Below are 20,545 nucleotides of genomic sequence, written 5' to 3'. Positions count from 1 at the left end.
GCCAAAACATTTGTCAAAATCTCCCAGGGCATGAAGGACAGAGGCCATAACAGGGACCCGAAGCAGTACCGTGTGAAATTTAAGGAGCTGAGGCAAGCCAACCAGAAAACCAGAGAGGCGAATGGCCGCTCCGGGTCAGAGTCCAAACATGCTGCTTCTATGATGAGCTGCATGCCATTTTAGGGGGTTCAGCCACCACTACCCCAGCCGTGCAGTTTGACTCCTTCAATGGAGATGGAGGCAACACGGAAGCAGGTTTTGGGGATGAGGAAGATGATGATGATGAGGTTGTAGATAGCTCACAGCAAGCAAGTGGAGAAACCGGTTTTCCTGACAGCCAGGAACTGTTCCTCACCCTGGACCTGGAGCCAGTACCCCCCGAACCCACCCAAGGCTGCCTCCCAGACCTGCCAGGCAGAGAAGGGACCTCTGGTGAGTGTACCTTTTAAAATACTATATATGGTTTAAAAGCAAGTGTGTTTAATGATTAATTTGCCCTGGCATTTGCAGCTCTCCTGGATGTACTCCCAAAGCCTTTGCAAAAGGTTTCTGGGGAGGGCAGCCTTATTCCATCCACCATGGTAGGACACTTTACCACTCCAGGCCAGTAGCACGTACTCGGGAATCATTATAGAACAAAGCATTGCAGTGTATGTTTGCTGGCGTTCAAATAACATCTGTTTTTTATCTCTCTGTGTTATCCTCAGGAGAGTGATATCATTCATGGTCACCTGGTTGAAATAGGGTGCTTTTCTTAAGGGGACATTCAGAGATGCCTATTCATGCTGGGCTGTTTGTCTGTAGCTGAACAGAAATGTTCCTCGCTGTTAGCCACAGGAAGGGGGGAGGGATGAGGGGCTAGCCATGGGGTTAGGGGGAGGCAAAATGCGACCTTAGATCGAAAGCACATGTGCTATGTATGTAATGTTAACAGCAAGGTTTACCGTGAAAGAGTGTAGCCACTGTTCTAGAAAATGTGTCTTTTTAAATACCACTGTCCCTTTTTTTTTCTCCACCAGCTGCATGTTTTTCAAGGATCATAGGATCTTCTCCTTCCCAGAGGCTAGCGAAGATTAGAAGGTGAAAAAAACGCACTTGCGATGAAATGTTCTCTGAGCTCATGGTGTCCTCCCACACTGACAGAGCACAGACGAATGCGTGGAGGCAGACAATGTCAGAGTGCAGGAAAGCACAAAATGACCAGGAGGAGAGGTGGCGGGCTGAAGAGAGGGCTGAAGCTGAAAGGTGACGGCAGCGTGATGAGAGGAGGCAGGATTCAATGCTGAGGCTGCTGGAGGATCAAACTAATATGCTCCAGCGTATGGTTGAGCTGCAGGAAAGGCAGCAGGAGCACAGACCGCCGCTACAGCCCTTGTGTAACCAACCGCCCTCCTCCCCAAGTTCCATAGCCTCCTCACCCAGACGCCCAAGAACGCAGTGGGGGGGCCTCTGGCCACCCAGCCACTCCACCCCAGAGGATTGCCCAAGAAACAGAAGGCTGGCATTCAATACGTTTTAAAGTTTTAAACTTTTAAACTGCTGTGTGGCCTTGTCCTTCCCTCCTCCACCACCCCTCCTGGGCTACCTTGGTAGTTATCCCCCTATTTGTGTGATGAATGAATAAAGAATGCATGAATGTGAAGCAACAATGACTTTAATGCCTCTGCAAGCAGTGATCGAAGGGAGGAGGGGCGGGTGGTTAGCTTACAGGGAAGTAGAGTGAACCAAGGGACGGGGGGTTTCATCAAGGAGAAACAAACAGAACTTTCACACCGTAGCCTGGCCAGTCATGAAACTGGTTTTCAAAGCTTCACTGATGTGCACCGCGCCCTCCTGTGCTCTTCTAACTGCCCTGGTGTCTGGCTGTGCGTAACCAGCAGCCAGGCGATTTGCCTCAACCTCCCACACGGCCATAATCGTCTCCCCCCATACTCTCACAGATATTGTGGAGTGCACAGCAAGCAGTAATAATAGTGGGAATATTGGTTTCGCTGAGGTCTAACTGAGTCAGTAAACTGCGCCAGCGCGCCTTTAAACGTCCAAATGCACATTCTACCACCATTCTGCACTTGCTCAGCCTGTAGTTGAACAGCTCCTGACTACTGTCCAGGCTGCCTGTGTACGGCTTCATGAGCCATGGCATTAAGGGGTAGGCTGGGTCCCCAAGGATACATATAGGCATTTCAACATCCCCAACAGTTATTTTCTGGTCTGGGAATAAAGTCCCTTCCTGTAGCTTTTGAAACAGACCAGAGTTCCTGAAGATGCGAGCATCATGCACCTTTCCCGGCCATCCCACGTTGATGTTGGTGAAACATCCCTTGTGATCCACCAGTGCTTGCAGCACTATTGAAAAGTACCCCTTGCGGTTTATGTACTCGACAGCTTGGTGCTCCGGTGCCAAGATAGAGATATGGGTTCCGTCTATGGCCCCACCACAGTTAGGGAATCCCATTGCAGCAAAGCCATCCACTATGACCTGCACATTTCCCAGGGTCACTACCCTTGATATCAGCAGATCTTTGATTGCGTTGGCTACTTGCATCACAGCAGCCCCCACAGTAGATTTGCCCACTCCAAATTGATTCCCGACTGACCGGTAGCTGTCTGGCATTGCAAGTTTCCACAGGGCTATTGCCACTCACTTCTCAACTGTGAGGGCTGCTCTCATCTTGGTATTCTTGCGCCTTAGGGCAGGGGAAAGCAAGTCACAAAGTTCCACGAAAGTGCCCTTACGCATGCGAAAGTTTCGCAGCCACTGGGAATTGTCCCAGACCTGCAACTCTATGCGGTCCCACCAGTCTGTGCTTGTTTCTCAAGCCCAGAATCGGCGTTCCACCGCATGAACCTGCCCCATTAGCACCATGATGCCTACATTGCCAGGGCCCGTGCTTTGAGAGAAGTCTGTGTCCATGTCCTCATCACTCTTGTCACCGCGCTGACGTCGCCTACTCGCCCGGTTTTGCTTTGCCAGGTTCTGGCGCTGCATAAACTGCTGGATAATGCGTGTAGTGTTTAATGTGCTCCTAATTGCCAAAGTGATCTGAGTGGGCTCCATGCTTGCTGTGGTATGGCGACTGCACAGAAAAAAGGTGCAGAACGATTGTCTGCCATTGCTCTGACGGAGGGAGGGGCGACTGACAACAGGGCTTACAGGGTTGGCTTACAGGTAATTAAAATCAACACAGGGGGTGGCTTTACGAGAAACAGAATGGCCCCCTCAATGATAGAAATCAAAACCTCAAGGAGAGAACTCAAACTGGGTTTAGCAGGCCATTGATTTCACGGAGGGAGGGAGGAGAAAATGAATACAAAACAAATCTGGTCTATTTATTGTTTTGATCCACTTCATCTATCTTTATACATCTTGCTGGCAGCAGACTGTGCAGTACGACCACTAGCCATCGTCATCTCCTGGGTTCCCGGCAGAAGACGGTGCACTACGACTGCTGGCCATTGTCTTCTGCTGGCTGTAGATTAAAAGACAGTGCACTGCCAGTAGGACTGAATTGCCATGAGACAAAACTTAAAAGGGAAATGACCTGGCTGAGTCACTCCCATGTTTGCCCAGGTGCCCCTGACCTCATCGAGGTCAGTTAAAAGAGCACCCTGGACTATGTCGACGACGGCTACCAGTCATACTGCACTGTCTGCTGCCAAAAGGCAATAAACTGTTGCTGTGTAGCAATGCAGTACCGCGTCTGCCAGCGCCCAGGAGACATACGGTGACGGTTTGCTGAGCAGGCTCCATGCTTGCCGTGGTATGGCGTCTGCACAGGTAGCTCAAGAAAAAAGGCATAAAATGATTGTCTGCCCTTGCTTTCACGGAGGTAGGGAGGGAAGGGGGGCCTGACGATATGTACCCAGAACCACCCGCAACAATGTTTTAGCCCCATCAGGCACTGGGATTTCTACCCAGAATTCAAATGGGCGGTGGAGACAGCGGGAACTGTGGGATAGCTACCCATAGTGCAATGCTCCAGAAGTCGATGGTTGCCTCGGTACTGTGGACACACTCCGCCGACTACATGCACTTAGAGCATTTGTGTGGGGATACACACAATCAACTGTATAAAAACGCTTTCTACAAAACCGACTTCTATAAATTCGACCTAATTTCGTAGTGTAGACATACCCTTAGGTTTGAGGAGTGCTGGTGACTCAGCAGCCTGCAAAATTGGGGAAAAGGTAAAATACTGCTATTTTTGCTTTTTCGTCTGCTTATAACTAGAGAAAGAAACTGTGGCTTTAGTCTTATCTATTAACAGTCAGAACCATCGCCCTTCTACCTGGCCACAACAAGAGTTCTATGTCTTTTATTTTTCCTTTTCTTTCTCCTGTCTTCTCTTTCATTTATATTTGTCCATTGTCTGTGTCTTGGCTGTGTCTGACTTTGGTGAAATTGATTAACAGACCGTTTTTTCTGCATGACAAAGTTAGTAAAGCACAAAGGTTTTGAACAACTAGGGCCTGACCCTCCACCAACTTGAACCTTGTGTCTTGACATCTGTGTGAAGATAACATTTTACACCCTTTTGCCCAAGTGTAAGTGATGGCACAAGATGCCAGGCAATGGAGAATTGGGGTTATGAGTTTCAAAGCAGTCTACGGGATTTAGGCACATCTCTTCCATTGAAAATAATAGAAAATGTGTGTCTAAATCTCTTAGATTGCTTTGAATCTCTCAATGTGGTCTCCCTGTGTTATTATTAAGGAGTTAAGCTGGAAATCATCAAAAGAACCCTAGTTTTTAGCACCAGATAACAGGATCTTCTTCCCTATTTACAGACTGTTGCCATACTCAGCCAGTGTTCTACCACTTGTGCTTCTGGAATGCTGAATAGCTAGCATGCCCAGGTTTCACATTCTCAAAGGTCTGTGAGCAGTAATGTTGAGACTAGCCAGGGGTGCCGTCCAACTTGGACTCCTGCTAGCATCCACTAACAGATGTTAGGGGACCTCAACAGATGTTAGGGGACCTCAACCTGCACCTTTTCAAGGTGGCAATAGACGTTGCTACTTAGTATGCTCTCCCCTGAGGCATTTGGACTGTGTCTGTCCAGCATTCTGCCTTCTTCAGGCTCCCATGCCTTGGTCACTGCTCTGCAGCTGCCCTTCATTAACGCTCTCCCCTGTTGGGAAAAGCCAGAGTTTGACCCCAAATTCTCTTGCTGGAAAATGCCTAATAAAATTCCTTATCATAACCAGTCCCTAAGATCACTTTAAGCCAACACAACACCAGAGACCATAACTATAAAGAACATTTTATTAATTGAAAGTTCTTACATGCCAATGGGAAACATGAACTTTATTCAGTCACAGTTTGTCGTGGTGAAACTTCTATTTTGACGGGGTTTCTGGGAAGCAAAGGGAGGATGATGGGACTAACAAACTTGGGCTCTCCTGGGCACGCATCTGATTGCAAAGGATGTTCAGGGAAAGGGAGAATGTCTGGGCCAGTAGCAGGCTTGGTCAAGCCTGGCTTTCCTTCTGACCTGCCTGTCACATCAGTGACACCATGTGTGTCTGGAAGGGCTGGCACTGGCTTTGCCTTCTCCGGGGGAACAGGCTTTCCATCTATATGTTCACTCTGATTTTCTGGTAAGGTGTGGAGAGACACAGTCTCCTCTTTAGCAGGGAGAACTTTAACCCAACCCACTGTTTTTTCCAGATGTGGGGAGAAGTGGCTGGCTTCAGAAGGGGAAGGATGCTGATGCTCACGTCTGGGCTCTTGCTTATGCTCATGGTTGTCGGGGTGCTTGTGGGGGTGGTGGTTCTCCTTCCTTCCACGGTGGTGAGGATGTTCATGCCTTTCATCGTCATCTTGATCAGGTTTTTGAGATCTACCGCCAGGGTGCTGCTCCCGTTCTCCAAGGGCAGGAGCCTAAATTGGCAAACAGCAAACACATGCATATATTAAAGCTACTTAAAAACATTTCTCTGATATAAAGAAAGGCTCAGACCTAGTCTGTACTCAGGATCAGTCCAAATTCCAGCAGTATTGCCAGCCATTGATGTAGATGCACTGGTGCAAACTCCTATGGTAGACAAGCAAAGCAACTGCAGTACCCGGGGGAGATTACCCTTGCTTGGAAGTGGGGTAATTCAGCTATTTATTAATTTCACTCTCCCTGTGTTATTATTATGATTGTTGCTTTAGTTCTGTAACTGTATTATTTTCAAATGCCTTGTAAATTGTTTGGGATACAGCTTGATTTAATGACTATGGGTCTGCCTACCATGCAATCTGAAGTGTGAGTGCAGCACAGGTAAACATATCTGAGCTAACTTTGATCTAGCTAGCTCAAATAACAATCGCAGTGAAGTCATGGGCACATGGACTGTATAAACCTTCTCAGGACCCTGTATTGTATTGTATTGCCTTTTTTCACCATCTGGCAAAGATCCTCTTATCACAAGTTTCTTTCTGATTTGGCTGATGCATTTCCCTTATGCATGCAGTCCATTACTTTGTGAATAATCCTAACACAAAATGATCACACTTTATTCATTCCAATTTTATTTTATAAAGGACCTTTTTGCAAACTTTTAGTTAGATGGAAAAATACCTGTGGATTGTAGATTTCGCAGGATATGCTGACAAACTGATGATGATCAATTTGACTGTTTATTACAGAGCCTTTGCACAAACCAGTATGCTGGAAAAAGAAATGGCTAATTAGGAGAAGTGAGCATCAAACCACAATGTATCACTAATATTTAGATTTTAACATTGTAAAATAGGAGATTATAAGAAACATAAGAATGGCCCTACTGGGTCAGACCAAAGGTCCATCTAGCCCAGTATTCTGCTTTCTGACAGTGGCCAGTGCCAGGTGCCCCAGAGGGAATGAACAGAACAGGTAATCATCAAGTGATCCATCCCCTGTCGCTCATTTCCAGCTTCTGGCCGACAGAGGCTAGGGACACCATTCCTGCCCATTCTGGCTAATAGCCATTGATGGACCTATCCTCCATGAATTTATCTAGTACTCTTTTGAACCCTGTTATGGTCTTGGCCTTTACAACATCCTTCGGCAAGGAGTTCCACAGGTTGACTGTGTGTTGTGTGAAGAAATACTTCCTTTTGTTTGTTTTAAACCTGCTGCCTATTAATTTCATTTGGTGACCCCTAGTTCTTGTGTTTGAGAAGAAGTAAACAACGCTTCCTTATCTACACTTTCTCTACACCAGTCATGATTTTATAGACCTCAATCATATCTCCCCTGAGCCATCTTTTTTTCAAGCTGAAAAGTCCCAGTCTTATTATGAAAGTCCAAACAAATTTAGCTCCATAAATACATTTGCATAGATGTATAGCTAGTGCAAACTTTTGGTTTTTGTGCTGGCAAAGTTACCTAGGAGGACAGATTTCCCAGATGAATTTTTTAATCTCTGAGAAGGATTAGAGGACATGATGGTAAAAATGCTGGAGCTGCCTGTGCACCATCTACACTAACTCTGTTGTTATTACCAGTGTGGAACTGCTTTGGTGATAGGGGACATTTTCAGAAAATGCCATTAGCGGCCAGGCCTATAAAAGAGTATTAGATTACGGTTCTCAGAGAAAAAAATCTCTCTTCACACTGATCAAGGAAACCTTGGTAGAATACTGATAGTAACAACAGTGGGGCGCGTCTACATGGTGCCACAGTCCCGACTACAGGGGTCTGAACTGTAGAGAGTTCTAACGTGCTGTTCTCTAACTTCCTCACGTGAACGCCGCTGGGTGTGAACTAAAAGGTACCTAGTGTGTGAGAATGTAGTCCTGTTTGGTATGGGACTACATCAGTGCAAACTAGCTGCCTTTTAGTTCATGCCAGCAGGGTCTACATGGGGCAATGAGATTGCAACGCATTAGAGCTCTCTACAATGCACATCCCCTGTAGTTTGAATTCCAGTATCATGTAGATAAGCCGTAGATTTATACATGCTGGTAGGTAGCACAGTTCTAATCTCAGTGCAGGCTGAGGTTAAGAGAACAGAATCGACTGGCTAATGTGCTAATTTAACCTTTCAGATGTCTTCAGGTTCCTTCCTCTAATTTCTGAAGGTTTTCTATATTTGACTTCTTGAGCACAATGTACATATATTGTGTGTGTATTCTTAAAAATTCATTATTTGTGGCTGCTTGTACAGAAGAAGCCCTTGAGAACTAATAACTTTTGCAAAGTACTAGCTGTTGTAGGAGCAGCAGTGATCTGTATGGTCTGTATGACTATGCTATGTATAACCTGTCTGCTCAAAAGGTCTGTTACACTTTTCCCCCACTCCCCTTTTGTCTTCTCTCCCTCTTTGAATACCTGTGAAGTGGCTTTCCCCCTCCCCCTCCCTCCTGGAATGCTTGTGGGATGAATGGGGTGGTTGAACAGCCAGAAGATCAGAAGAGCTCCCAGGTAGACAAGGTGTCTGGAACTCTAATTAGGCAGCGATTACACACCCAATGCATGGACATTGTCTGAGGTGGAGTGTGACCAACCAGACGTGGCCAAGTCATCTCGAGACACAGGCCATGAGGAACAGGTCCTGAAAAGGGGAAGGGGCCACGTGCTCAGGAGTGCACTCACAAGCTTGTACCTCCCGTGAAGGCCCTTCACCTAGACCGCCTGGCCAGTGGTTTTTCACCCCATTGCCTCAGAAAGACTTACCTTCATCACACCGTTCATCACGGCGCTGTAGGACACTTACCTTGAAGAATCCTGACATCTCCAGTGCCGTGCCTGTCCTGGGAGCATAAGTATGCGAGTGTGAGTGTGACCCCCCACCCCTCTTCTTTTGAGCTTAGCTATCAGTATAATAAATGTGCTGCTTTCTGCCAGACTCTGGTGGGTCATTAGTCCTCCCTAAGCTTACCAGCTGGCCCAATTTCAGGTAACACTAGCTCCTCTGCTCATTCTGTACTGTATTTGTCTGTGCCATTTACGTTCATGCACTTCTGAACAGTTATCCAGAACTTTGTCTGGGATACTCGTCTTAGATTGTAAACAATTTGAGGCAGAAACTGTTTTCAGTTCTGTGTTTGTCAAGCCCCTGGCACAATGGGATCCTAATCCATGACTGGAGCTCTGAGGTACTACATTAGTATAAATAATAAATAATAATCATATATAGGGCTTGATCCAAAGTCCAGTGAAGTCAATGAAAAGACTCCCATTGACTTCAGTGGGCTTTGGATCATGTTCATAAAGAAGAAAAACAGAAAAAGATAGGCAAAATACTTAATGCAAAAATTATAATATCCACAAAGTTACGTATTTTTGCAAGCAGAATTACTTACAGCCAGTTCAGATGGTAGGGGCTTGCACTTGGAGACATCAGCAATGGATTCATTTTTGGAGCAGGATGTCTCCTGGATTGTAAACTCTACAAAGTGTGAAGGACCAACGACCCACTGTCAAAGTTTTGTATGAAAAGAGAGAGAGAGAGCATTGACCGTTATTTTTAGCATTTGCAAATTTGCCAGGAAGAGGAAAAGAAATTCATAATCCCAATCCTGCACCTTTTGCATTGAATGCGAAACTCCCATGAACAACAGAGGGAGTAGGGTTAGACTTCTGAGTTTGTTAGCTGTATTGCAGGAGAATATATTTTCCATATTCTCCGAATGCTGCCCGATAGCCTGATCCTTACCTTTTATACAGAATTCCCCGTGAAGTATCACTCTAGCTCATGCATCAGTCAAAGATGGAACTAGATTAAAATGCTTTTTTCTTTTAAATACTATTAATAATTGATATTTACACAGAGACTTTCATCCAAAGATCCTCATTGTGGCTCAACCAACTTTCTATCTGTAGGTGTCAGAGTAGCAGCCGTGTTAGTCTGTATTCGCAAAAAGAAAAGGAGGACTTGGGGCACCTTAGAACTCACAAAAGCTCATGAAAGCTACAGCTAAAGCTACAGCTCACGAAAGCTCATGCTCAAATAAATTGGTTAGTCTCTAAGGTGCCCCAAGTCCTCCTTTTCTTTTTTCTATCTATAGGTATCACTTGACTCTGTCCTGAAATGCAGCCACTTCTGGGTTGGAAAATGGAAAAATGTAAACAGCACACAGTGTGTCCTGCAATATGCACAAGGTCAGACTAAGATGATCATGATGGTCCCTTCTGACCTTAAAGTCTATGAGTAACACTACACAACTGTTATAGACAGAGAGTGAAGACTATCCATTTGAAACGAATTTTAGGGAGTCAAGATATAATTGTGAGGAACACATGGAATTATCCAGGACACTGATAATTAGCACCTCCTTACTGTGCAATGATATGTTTAAGCTAATTTGGTGAGTTGCAGGTGTGCACAGAAACGGACCTCTATGCTACACTAAATACTTTATCATCTGTGCCTTTTGTTAGAGGTAGGCCTGAATCAAAAGCCCAGGGGGTGCAAATTGCCAGCAGGGACAATGAACTATGGAGCTCAAATCTAGATCTGAATTTTGCAGCTGTCTCTTATCTCTATAATAAGATGAATCAAAGCCACAGATCTACACAGCCTCAAACTTTGAAGGGTTCAGAATCCTATCCTGAACCAACTGTTGATGCCCAAGCCCATCTTTGCACCTTATAGAGTAATTTGTAAAAAGTGCAGCAGTTGTATCAATGCTTTCCAGGGCCCAAAGCGGCCTGTGTGAATCGCAGCCTTACCTGCATTGAAGCTTTGGTAACGTTAAGGACAGAGAAATGATGAGCTTGCTCACTTTCCTTGTTGAATTTGGCCAGGCTCACAGCAGCAGTTTCCAGGTACTTGGGCTCCGTTGGACAGTCAGGGACTGGACAGTCAGGGCAAATCCGTAAAAATGAGCTTGATGGAACTTTGTAGAAAATAACAAATACACGCTGATAAGACAGGTGTCAAAACACTACAGTCCCATTGACAGATATAGGTAGGTAAGTAGGTTGGTGTGCATATTTCATTCTTATTTATTTCTTTAGGGTTTCAAGCCCCAGCCCCACACATGCCCTTGGCATTTCACACAACTTCAAACAACAATATTTGATACAAAGGTTATCGCCATTGATGTAGCAATTGAACTGTCATGGGACCCCCCCCCCGCCCACTAATCCACCCCCATAAATCCACCTCATCAGCTCGCCCCCTCCCCAAACACTACCAAATAAACAATAGAGGGCTTGGCTCACTGTGGAGCAGCAATTCTCAACCTATTTACCATCGTGGGTCACATTTGCAGCTCTCTATGTGTTATGTGGGCTGCATCCACACAATATATATACTGCCAGTATGGGCCTGAGGATGTCACATGGTCTGCAGCTCTGTGCTGATTAGGCCGCAAGCAGCCAGTGGGTTGAGAACCACTATTTGTGGGGGTGGATCATGGATCTAGTGGGAAGTGTCCATCAGCAAGGGTCCCTTAGAGCACCAGATGCACTTTAAAGTTTATTTCTCCTCTTGGAAACCGCAGAGAAGATAGTGGTGCAACAGCCCTTGCATTTCCCTCGGGGATGCCTCCCATGCGCCCCACATGTACACACCATCCCCTCCTCACAGAGGGCTGTGGTCCCTGCTTAGGGTGACCAGACAGCAAGTGTGAAAAATCGGGATGCGGGTGGGGGGTAATAGGAGCCTATATAAGAAAAAGCCCCAAATATCGGGACTGTCGCTATAAAATCGGAATATCTGGTCACCCTATCCCTGCTGGCAGTTTGCACCCCCTGCATCAATGGGGGAAAATCAAACCCAGATTTTGGAACTTATTGAGAGGTGTCAATAGATGAGCCCAAACCATAATGTTCCAATCTGGGTGTTTGGTTCAGCCCATTATAGACCTAGGAGTCAGCCGTGAAGGTCAGATCTAGATACAGACACTGGCAAAGATCAGGAGTGTTTATATCTGTGGTTTGGTTTGGACTCATCTCTAGTGTGAAAAGTCTATTAGGGCAGATGCTCCAAAAGGAATGAAGAGAAATAACATTAATAATTTTGGGAGGGTTTGCTATCCCATGTCCATTGCTGTCCCAGGCCATATTGATTACCAGAGGATACATGCTGGAAATAATAATAATGCATTTCATATTTTTGCAGCACGCTAGGTGCTTTGCAGAAATATTCAATAATCTCATATTGAAATATGAGCAGCAACGCATCTAGTGGTTAAAGCAGGAAACTGAGAGTGAGGAGAAAAGGGTTCTACTCCCCACTCTGTCACCATAGGATCTTATATAAATTGCTTTGTCTCTCTGTTTAGTCTCTTTCCCTAATGGTAAAATTGGGATTATGATATTTAGCTGCTTTCGTAAAGCATTTGGAGGTCCTTGGATGAAAGGAGCTGTGTAGATGCAAATGAATTGCATTATATTCAAAGTGCCATGCCAAACACACATGTAAAAAGTCTTTCATCCTCTTTTCAGTTCAAAGTCAGGACCTTTCTAGTTATGATGTGTACCCATATTGGTCCTAAAAGTCCTCAAGATCAACAGCTTGTATCCTTCTGCCCTGAGAAAGTGAGGTAGGGCAGATGCCATTGAGAGAAAAATAATATGAAACACCATGATGCCATTTTTACAGTCACTTCTCAGAGTAGAGCCACACTTTAAGTAGAGCCCTGCACAGATACAAAATTTGTATCTGCATCTGATCCGTGATCCACAAGAATGGTCCCTGGATATCCGTGGATTTGCTGGGCTCTATCTTTAAGCATTAAGAACATAAGAACTGCCTATTAATTTCATTTGGTGGCCCCTAGTTCTTGTGTTATGAGAAGGAGTAAATAACACTTCCTTGTTTACTTTCTCCACACCAGTCATAATTTTATAGACCTCTATCATATCTCCCCTTAGTCATCTCTTTTCCAAGATGAAAAATCCCAGTTTTATTAATCTCTCCTCATACGGCAGCCGTTCCATACCCCTAATAATTTTTGTTGCCCTTTTCTGAACCTTTTCCAATTCCAATATATCTTTTTTGAGATGGGGCGACCACATCTGCATGCAGTATTCAAGATGTGGGCATACCATGGATTTATATAGAGGCAATATGATATTTTCTGTTTTATTATCTATCCCTTTCTTAATGATTCCCAACATTCTGTTGGCTTTTTTGACTGCCGCTGCACACTGAGGGGATGTTTTAGAGAACTATCCACAATGATTCCAATATCTCTTTCTTGAGTGGTAACAGCTAATTTAGACCCCATCATTTTATATGTATAGTTGGGATTATGTTTTCCAATGTGCATTACTTTGCATTTATCAACATTGAATTTCATCTGCCATTTTGTTGCCCAGTCACCCAGTTTTGAGAGATCCCTTTGTAACTCTTCACAGTCTGCATGGGACTTAAATATCTTAAGTAGTTTGTATCATCTGTGAATTTTGTCACCTTACTGTTTATGCGTTTTTCCGGATCATTTATGAATATGTTAAATAGGATTCATCCCAGCACAGACCCCTTGGGGACACCACTATTTACCGCTCTCCTTTCTGAAAACTGACCATTTATTCCTATCCTTTGTTTCCTATCTTTTAACCAATCACCAATCCATGAAAGAACGTTCTCTTATCCCATGACTGCTTACTTTGCTTAAGAGCCTTTGGTGAGGGACCTTGTCAAAGGCTTTCTGAAAATCTAAATAGACTATACCCACTGCATCCCCCTTGTCCACATGCTTGTTGACCCCCTCAAAGAATTCTAATAGATTGGTGAGGCATGATTTCCCGCTACCAAAAACATGTTGACTCTTCCCCAACAAATTATGTTTATCCATGTGTCTGGCAATTTTGTTCTTTACTATAGTTTCAACCAGTTTGCCCGGTACTGAAGTCAAGTTCACCGGCCTGTAATAGCCGGGGTCACCTCTGGAACCCTTTTTAAAAATTGGCATCACATTAGCTATCCTCCAGTCATTTGGTACAGAAACTGATTTAAAAGATAGGTTACAGGCTACAGTTAGTAGTCCTGCAATTTCACATTTGAGTTCCTTCAGAACTCTTGGGTGAATACCATCTGGTCCTGGTGACTTATTATTGTTTAGTTTATCAATTTGTTCCAAAACCTCCTCTAATGTCATCTCAGTCTGGGACAGTTCCTCAGATTTGTCACCTAAAAAAATGGCTCAGGTTTGGGAATCTCCCTCACATCCTCTTCCGTGAAGACCGATGAATTCATTTAGTTTCTCCGCAATGGCCTTATTGTCCTTGAGTGTTCCTTTAGCATCTCAATCGTCCAGTGGCCTCACTGATTGTTAAGCAGGCTTCCTGCTTCTGATGTACTTTAAAAAAAAATTGGTATTACTTTTTGAGTCTTTGGCTAGCTGTACTTCAAATTCTTTTTTGGCCTTCCTAATTGTATTTTTACACTTCATTTGCCAGAGTTTATGCTCCTTTCTATTTTCCTCACTAGGATTTAACTTCCACTTTTTAAAGAATGCCTTTTTGCCTCTCACTGCTTCTCTTAATTTGTTGTTTAGCCACGATGGCTCTTTCTCTTACTATGTTTTTTAATTTGGAGTGTACATTTAAGTTGAGTCTCTATTATGGTGTCTTTAAAAAGTTTCCATGCAATCCTTCCATGCTCCCCCAATCTTTTATTGTAAGAAACATATTAAGAATAACATACCTGGCTGTAAAGTGCACTCATAGCTATGCAGGTGAACAATTCTCCTTGGCTTGTAAATGTAGAGGATTGCTTTGCACTGCCCAAAACTCTAAAGGAATATAAATATGTGCTGTGAATGTAGGCGGAATTTAGTTTTGGAACCTGTCAGTAGCCATAGAGCCTCTAAACAGTGCATTCTTCTTCATACATTTATATCATTCTTTACAAAGAAAGATTCTGAATTAGTGTTCAGCTGAGAATTAAGCAAGTTTATCTCCTGAAAAGACCTTTCAGAAATAAAAAGCCAGATCCTCAGGTGGTATAAATCAACTTCATTCTGTTGACTTCCGTGGAGCTATGCCCATTTATGCCAGTTTAGAATCTGACTAGTAGGTTCAGATTCTCAGTTGGCCACTAAGTACGGCTGAGAAGGGGGAGCACAAAGGAGATGGTTTTGGCTCCCTGATCATAGGGCTGGTGCTACATTTGCGCATTGCCAGTTAGCTGCCCAGCCTCCCCCGCAGTTCTTCTGGCAACTGGGGATTGCTGGGGTGCACTGGCACGTTTCCTTTTTCCTGGCTTTGCCCCCTCTATTGGGGACCTTGAGGGATGTATACACAGAGCCCAACCATCTGAAAACAGCTGGAGCGCAGCCCAGTGGAAATGTCCTACCCACTCCCGCTATCTTCCAGCCATGAGTCTGACCCTTTTCCATGCTATGTTGGCAGCAAGGAGGGAGAATGGCATAAAAGTCCGTACATCAGCTGTATGGCTCTGGAGGATCATCCTCATACTACAGTGAGCCTGGGTTGATTATGCTGGCTTAGCATGAGTGACTTTAAATGTTAATGCTCAGGCGGCCTCTTTAGTATTTCCCCTTGTGGGATCAAGGCACCTGTGCTGGGAGCTTCAGAAATCTTCTGATGGACAGTGTCCATTGGGGCCACTCAACCTTCACTGTTTCTTGCTTTGTGGAGGGCTCCAGAGGTATAAAAGATGTGGAATCCAACCGCCCATCAGTTCCTTCTAACCGCCAAAGGAGCTGCTGTGATGGTCAGGAAATTTTTATTTTTGAATTTCAGGCTTTTGTTTAAAAAAAATAAAAATTGCTTGACAAAAGCCAAACATTTTGTTTGTTTGTTTTTAACCAAAACCTGAATATTTTCATCAGATGCTAAAACAGTCTTTCATGCAAAATTCCTTTCCCATGAAAATATTTTGTCAAGAAAGTATTGACTGGCTCTAGCAGTGAGCCCAGGTTGCTTGCTGCATCCGTGAGGCTTAGCTTGTTGTTTGTTCTTTCTCTTTACTTTTTCAGGCCTCTAGTTCGTTAGATTGTCAGAACAAAGAATAAGCATTAAGATGAATAAAGTGAGTCTCTTTCATTCTTCCTTTGTCAGGCTATTTTCAGAGAAACCCGTACAGGGATTCTAAACACTGCTTAACTTGCATATTTACCAGGAGCTGCTTATTAGATCTGGTTGGGAAAAAAATGTTGACATTTTGAATTTGAGAACTCTTATAAACTGGTTGGAAAACAGTGAAATATTTTCATGGAAATGTTTTAAAAATATTTTTTATTAACAAGTTTCAAATTTTTAACCAGCCAACTGCTTGTAAGAACCATCTGTGCAAGGATCTTTGCTTCGTTCAGTAATAGCTGAGCCATACACTCCCATGTACACTTAAATCTAAAAATAAATAAATAAAATAAATCCTTACCGTTTCATGTATAGCTCTGTTCTTACAATCCTTCCACAACCTTCTGCTGAGTACGTGGCATTCGGTTTCTACCACATCCAAGGTGAGATAGAAGACAGAATCAGTGATTTTCTAAACACAACGTAAAAGGGGTTATGTCACAATTTCACCCATCACAAAGAAAAGGGAATAACAATGAGTGATGGACAAATGTCATAAAGTTCATACAAGCACCTGCAAAAAAGCTGGAAATGTTGTGGGCCAAATCTTCAGCTAGTGTAAATCAGCATATGCCAGCTGAGGATCTGGCCTGTAAGAACATGCTGTCTTGAAATATTTCTAACGCTTCCAGCCCTCAGTGAGGTCAGAATTATTGCAAGAACAGCCTTTCTTTGAGTTATTTTCCCCCTTCCTGTTCTGGTGCCAGCCAGAACCCAAGAATGAGGATGAACCATGGTAATGGGAAATTGTTTTAAAAATAGTTAACAGAACTTTATGGTTTGGTTGAAATTTAGGTCTGTTCTAATTTTAGTGAAAACAAAAGAATTATCTATGGGTATGTTGTGTCAGTAAATAAAGAACGTATATTGCTGAAGTTTCCGAGCATGCATGCGGCATATGACTCAGAAGCATTCTATGGGATAGAGCACTGGACTGGGACTCAGGAGACCTAGGTTCTATTCCTCGCTTGGCCATTGGCCTGCTGGGTGACCTTGGACAAGTCATTTCCCTCCTCTGTGCCCAAGTTTCCCCATCTGTAAAATGTGATATTGATACTGATCTTCCCTGGTAAAGTGCTTTTGAGATCTATTGAAGGAAAGTGCTGTATGAGAGCGAGGTATTATTATGGAAAGAGGCATCGCAGGCATCTCCCATGCTTTGCCATCACTGTACAGATACAATATCATGTTTATTTGCTGCTAGAAATGTTCCACTGGAAGAAAACCATCTCAATGGTCCACCTCAGGACAATAGATGTAGTGCAAGTGGGTTAGAGAATGCTGGTCCTTCTGCAGATGAAATCAGATGTGACTTTTACTAATGTGCAAGGCACCGAAGTACTGCAGTGACACATGTCTTTAAAATGTAATGGCTAGTGGCTAATTTAGATTACAGATTAGATCAGTGGTTCTCAACCTATTTACCATTGTGGGCCACATATCCAGCTCTCTATGTGTTATGTGGGCCGCATCCACTGAATATATATATTACCTGTATGGCCCTGAGAATGTCACATGGGCCGCAGCTGTGTGCTGTTTGGGCTGCAGGTTGAGAACCACTGGATTAGACAAACAGTAGAACCAGTCAAAGAGTATTTGTCAAGTTCTGAAAATTTCAGTGTTTTTTGTCTCTGCGTGCCACACTTGGGAGCCAGACTCATTATTTTTGAATATATCTTGTCTTAGAAAAACATTCTTCTGAATATCACAGGTGAGCAGATAGGAATGGAGGGATGTACAGAGAATCTGAAGTTGGTATCTGAGCTTCCAAATTAGTCACCCAAGTATTTGGAGCACACACATTCTGCATCAAACAGGTGTATTTGCGATCAAACACATGTTCGATGTCAGATATGTCTATTCTGCTGAATCACACAGACTGGTTTTGAAGGTTGGGTGAATTCAAGAATATTTAAGTGCTTAAATACAATCAAACTGAACCAAAATCCTTGTTTTACCCGCCTGGGCCAGTTCTAGCAGGCAGAAGGGCTATGAGTATACTGTACAGTCCATGTCAGTTTTATGTACTGACTTTCAGATGCATCAGCCTCCAGTGGGGAAAGGCTAGTTCAGGATTTATTCAGTGGCGAGCAGATCACAGAGCATTTCATTACCCTTATTTTTTATCTCATAAATAAGGTTATTAAGAGGGAACCTTTTGAGATCTGTTTAGTATTGGATAAAGCATGATTTCTGTTTTCTACACAGGCATATCCCTTGCTTTGATTCTGCTGACACTAACATGACCAGTCCCATGCATGCTGGCAAGTCTTGGAGCCAGAAGGGAGTTGGCAACCACAGGTCAGCAACTCTTTGCGGGGGTGGGGGACCTGTTAAAAACAGTAAAAGAAGAAGGTAAATATGTTCCAGTATCTAATGATTACTTAAGATCTAGTTAAAAACCTGTTACTGAAGTACATTGATCATCATTTCTTGGGAATGAAGGGCCCTGTCCTACTCCCATTTGAGTCAATGGCAAAAGTCTTAAAGTAGGATCAAGCCACAGATCAGGTAGGGGCAGATTTGAATCTGAAGGCAAAGTGAAAATGTTTTCATCACAGGTGGTGATCACAAACATGAGGGGGAAAGAGAGGGTATGGCTTTTCCACTGATTTAAATCACAGGCAAAGAGTAAGTTTCTCAACCCTTTCTGAGGAACAAAGGTGTCAGTGGGATCTATTAACATTTTTGAATAACATGACCTATTTGAATGCACTCTGTATGTTCCATTTTCACAGAGGCACAAATGTGATACAGTCTCATTAGTCCTGTTTGTGCTTTTGGCTCAGCTGCTGGGTTTAGTTGATCTATTTGCTGTTATATGCTGTGGTTTTGCACATTTTTTAGAAATAAAAGAGTAATAATCAGTAAAAATAACCAAACAAACCAGGACACAAGCTACTCCTTAAAGGTAAAGAGTGAAGAGGCAATGGAAGTGATGAGAGCCAATATTAAAAAAGAGGCCCAGATTCTCCCCTGTGCTGAGACATGCCTTGCACAGGAGGAGGTGGATGGACCCATCAGGGAGCAAGTGCCTGATGGCACATCTGCAGCAGCCCTATCATAAAATAGAGTAGCCTAGGGGCTGCTCTCATTCATGTCATCTGGCAGTAGGTCCCAGTGGACCATTCTCTAGCTGGGGATTGCCAGAGCACACTGTGCTCTGGCCATACCTACAACATACCTCTGATATATCCATTGTGATGGAGTCAGTTCAGGGTAATAGCTGTGCTGATTCTATGCCAGCTGAGACTGACTCCATGTGGGAAACTCTCAACTGACCTGATCTGGTTGCTTTCTGGTCACTTTGAGCCACCTGAGCAATGCAAAGGGTAGAGAACGTGGCTCAAAGAGCAGTGGAACATGTGTACAACTTTATTGACCCAATTCCTGATCTCTGGCAGATAAATTTAACCATGGCATTTTCCTGTGTGAGTTGCTGGAGTCTTGGTGGGTAGGAAATAGTGACAAGTCCTAGTAGATGTGGGAGATCTTTAAATATCTGGCAATGGAATTTCTGTTCAGTTACAGCGCTATAGCCATTAAACAATGCAAGTGAGTGCACAGATACGATTATATCAATGTGCAGTAGAGGAAGGGGGTGTTACTCCCATGGTTATACAGTGCCTTACATATTGGGGCCTGGCACACTGATCCTGGCTGTGCCTCCTTCACGTTATTGCAATTCAAACAATAATAAATAAAATAGTCACACACAGAGATATACTTTCCCCTTAGATCTAAATTTATTTTTAACTCTGACCTGGTTTCAAAGCTCTCTTGGCAAGTCAGTCTTCAATGAGGTGCCCAATTGTATGTGAAAAAATTCCCTGGGCCCAATACGCTATTGCTTTGCACCTTGTATAAGCAAGTATATCTGAACCAAGTGGGTACACAATGTTATTAAATGACAATGATGGTGTTTCACTCCCACTGGACAGATGCCAATGATGGTACCAGGTGCATGGCCAGAGAGAATCAGATCCTCCTGCTTCCAATTGTCCTACTTGCTTTAAATTGCTATTGTGAAATTATTTCCATTCATTTGTGGGTGAAGTTGCCACTGCCCTGAGAGTCCTAGGAAAATTTAGCTTTTCACGTTTTCTACACATCAGAATGAATTCCCAGCCTTTCTGAAATGTCTTTCTGAGCATTCCTTGGTTCAAACCCCCATTGCTAGGGCAACTGGACAGTATGTACAAAGTACACCCCCCTCCCCAGGACAAACGCTACCAGAATGAGAGGGTTCGTTACCTGGGGATGTTCTTGGATGCTGAAAATTCGATAGAGACCAAGCACGTAGCCTTCTCTTTGGTTGGCATTGATCTGGCGCAGAGCCAGATCTGCAGCTTCCTCTATTGCAGAGTCATTACACGCAGGGGAACGTAACAGAGATGGTGGTTCCGTGCCTGGAGGAGAGACAGCCCAGGAGCATAGCAACTGAATGCCAAAGAGAAGCAAAACGAGCAGGGTCATTCTGCTCAGTAAACCAGTTAGGCAGATTGGAAATGCTATAACCTCTGGGAAGCCACAAGAGAGAGGCCAGGGCCAGCCTGCAAGAATAAACTTTT

At 43.9% G+C, this 20,545-nt stretch overlaps 1 protein-coding gene across 1 annotated transcript; it reads right to left on the bottom strand.

Moving 5' to 3' along the window:
- Nucleotides 1–5,252: 5,252 nt before the first annotated feature.
- LOC311526190 (fetuin-B-like) lies at nt 5,253–20,545 on the bottom strand. Its single transcript, XM_084638976.1, has 7 exons — nt 20,229–20,545; nt 16,276–16,386; nt 14,575–14,662; nt 10,647–10,813; nt 9,278–9,391; nt 6,570–6,659; nt 5,253–5,884 (listed from the first exon to the last, which is right to left on the bottom strand). The coding sequence occupies exons 1-7, from the start codon at nt 20,448–20,450 to the stop codon at nt 5,309–5,311; spliced, it is 1,368 nt and encodes a 455-aa protein (XP_084495102.1). The 5' UTR covers nt 20,451–20,545; the 3' UTR covers nt 5,253–5,308.

This window comes from Lepidochelys olivacea (genome assembly GCF_965140295.1).
Source record: "Lepidochelys olivacea isolate rLepOli2 genome assembly, chromosome: 9".
NCBI lineage: Eukaryota > Metazoa > Chordata > Testudines > Cheloniidae > Lepidochelys > Lepidochelys olivacea.
Note: the sequence above shows the minus strand (reverse complement) of the source record. Positions and strands in the feature narration are given on the sequence as shown.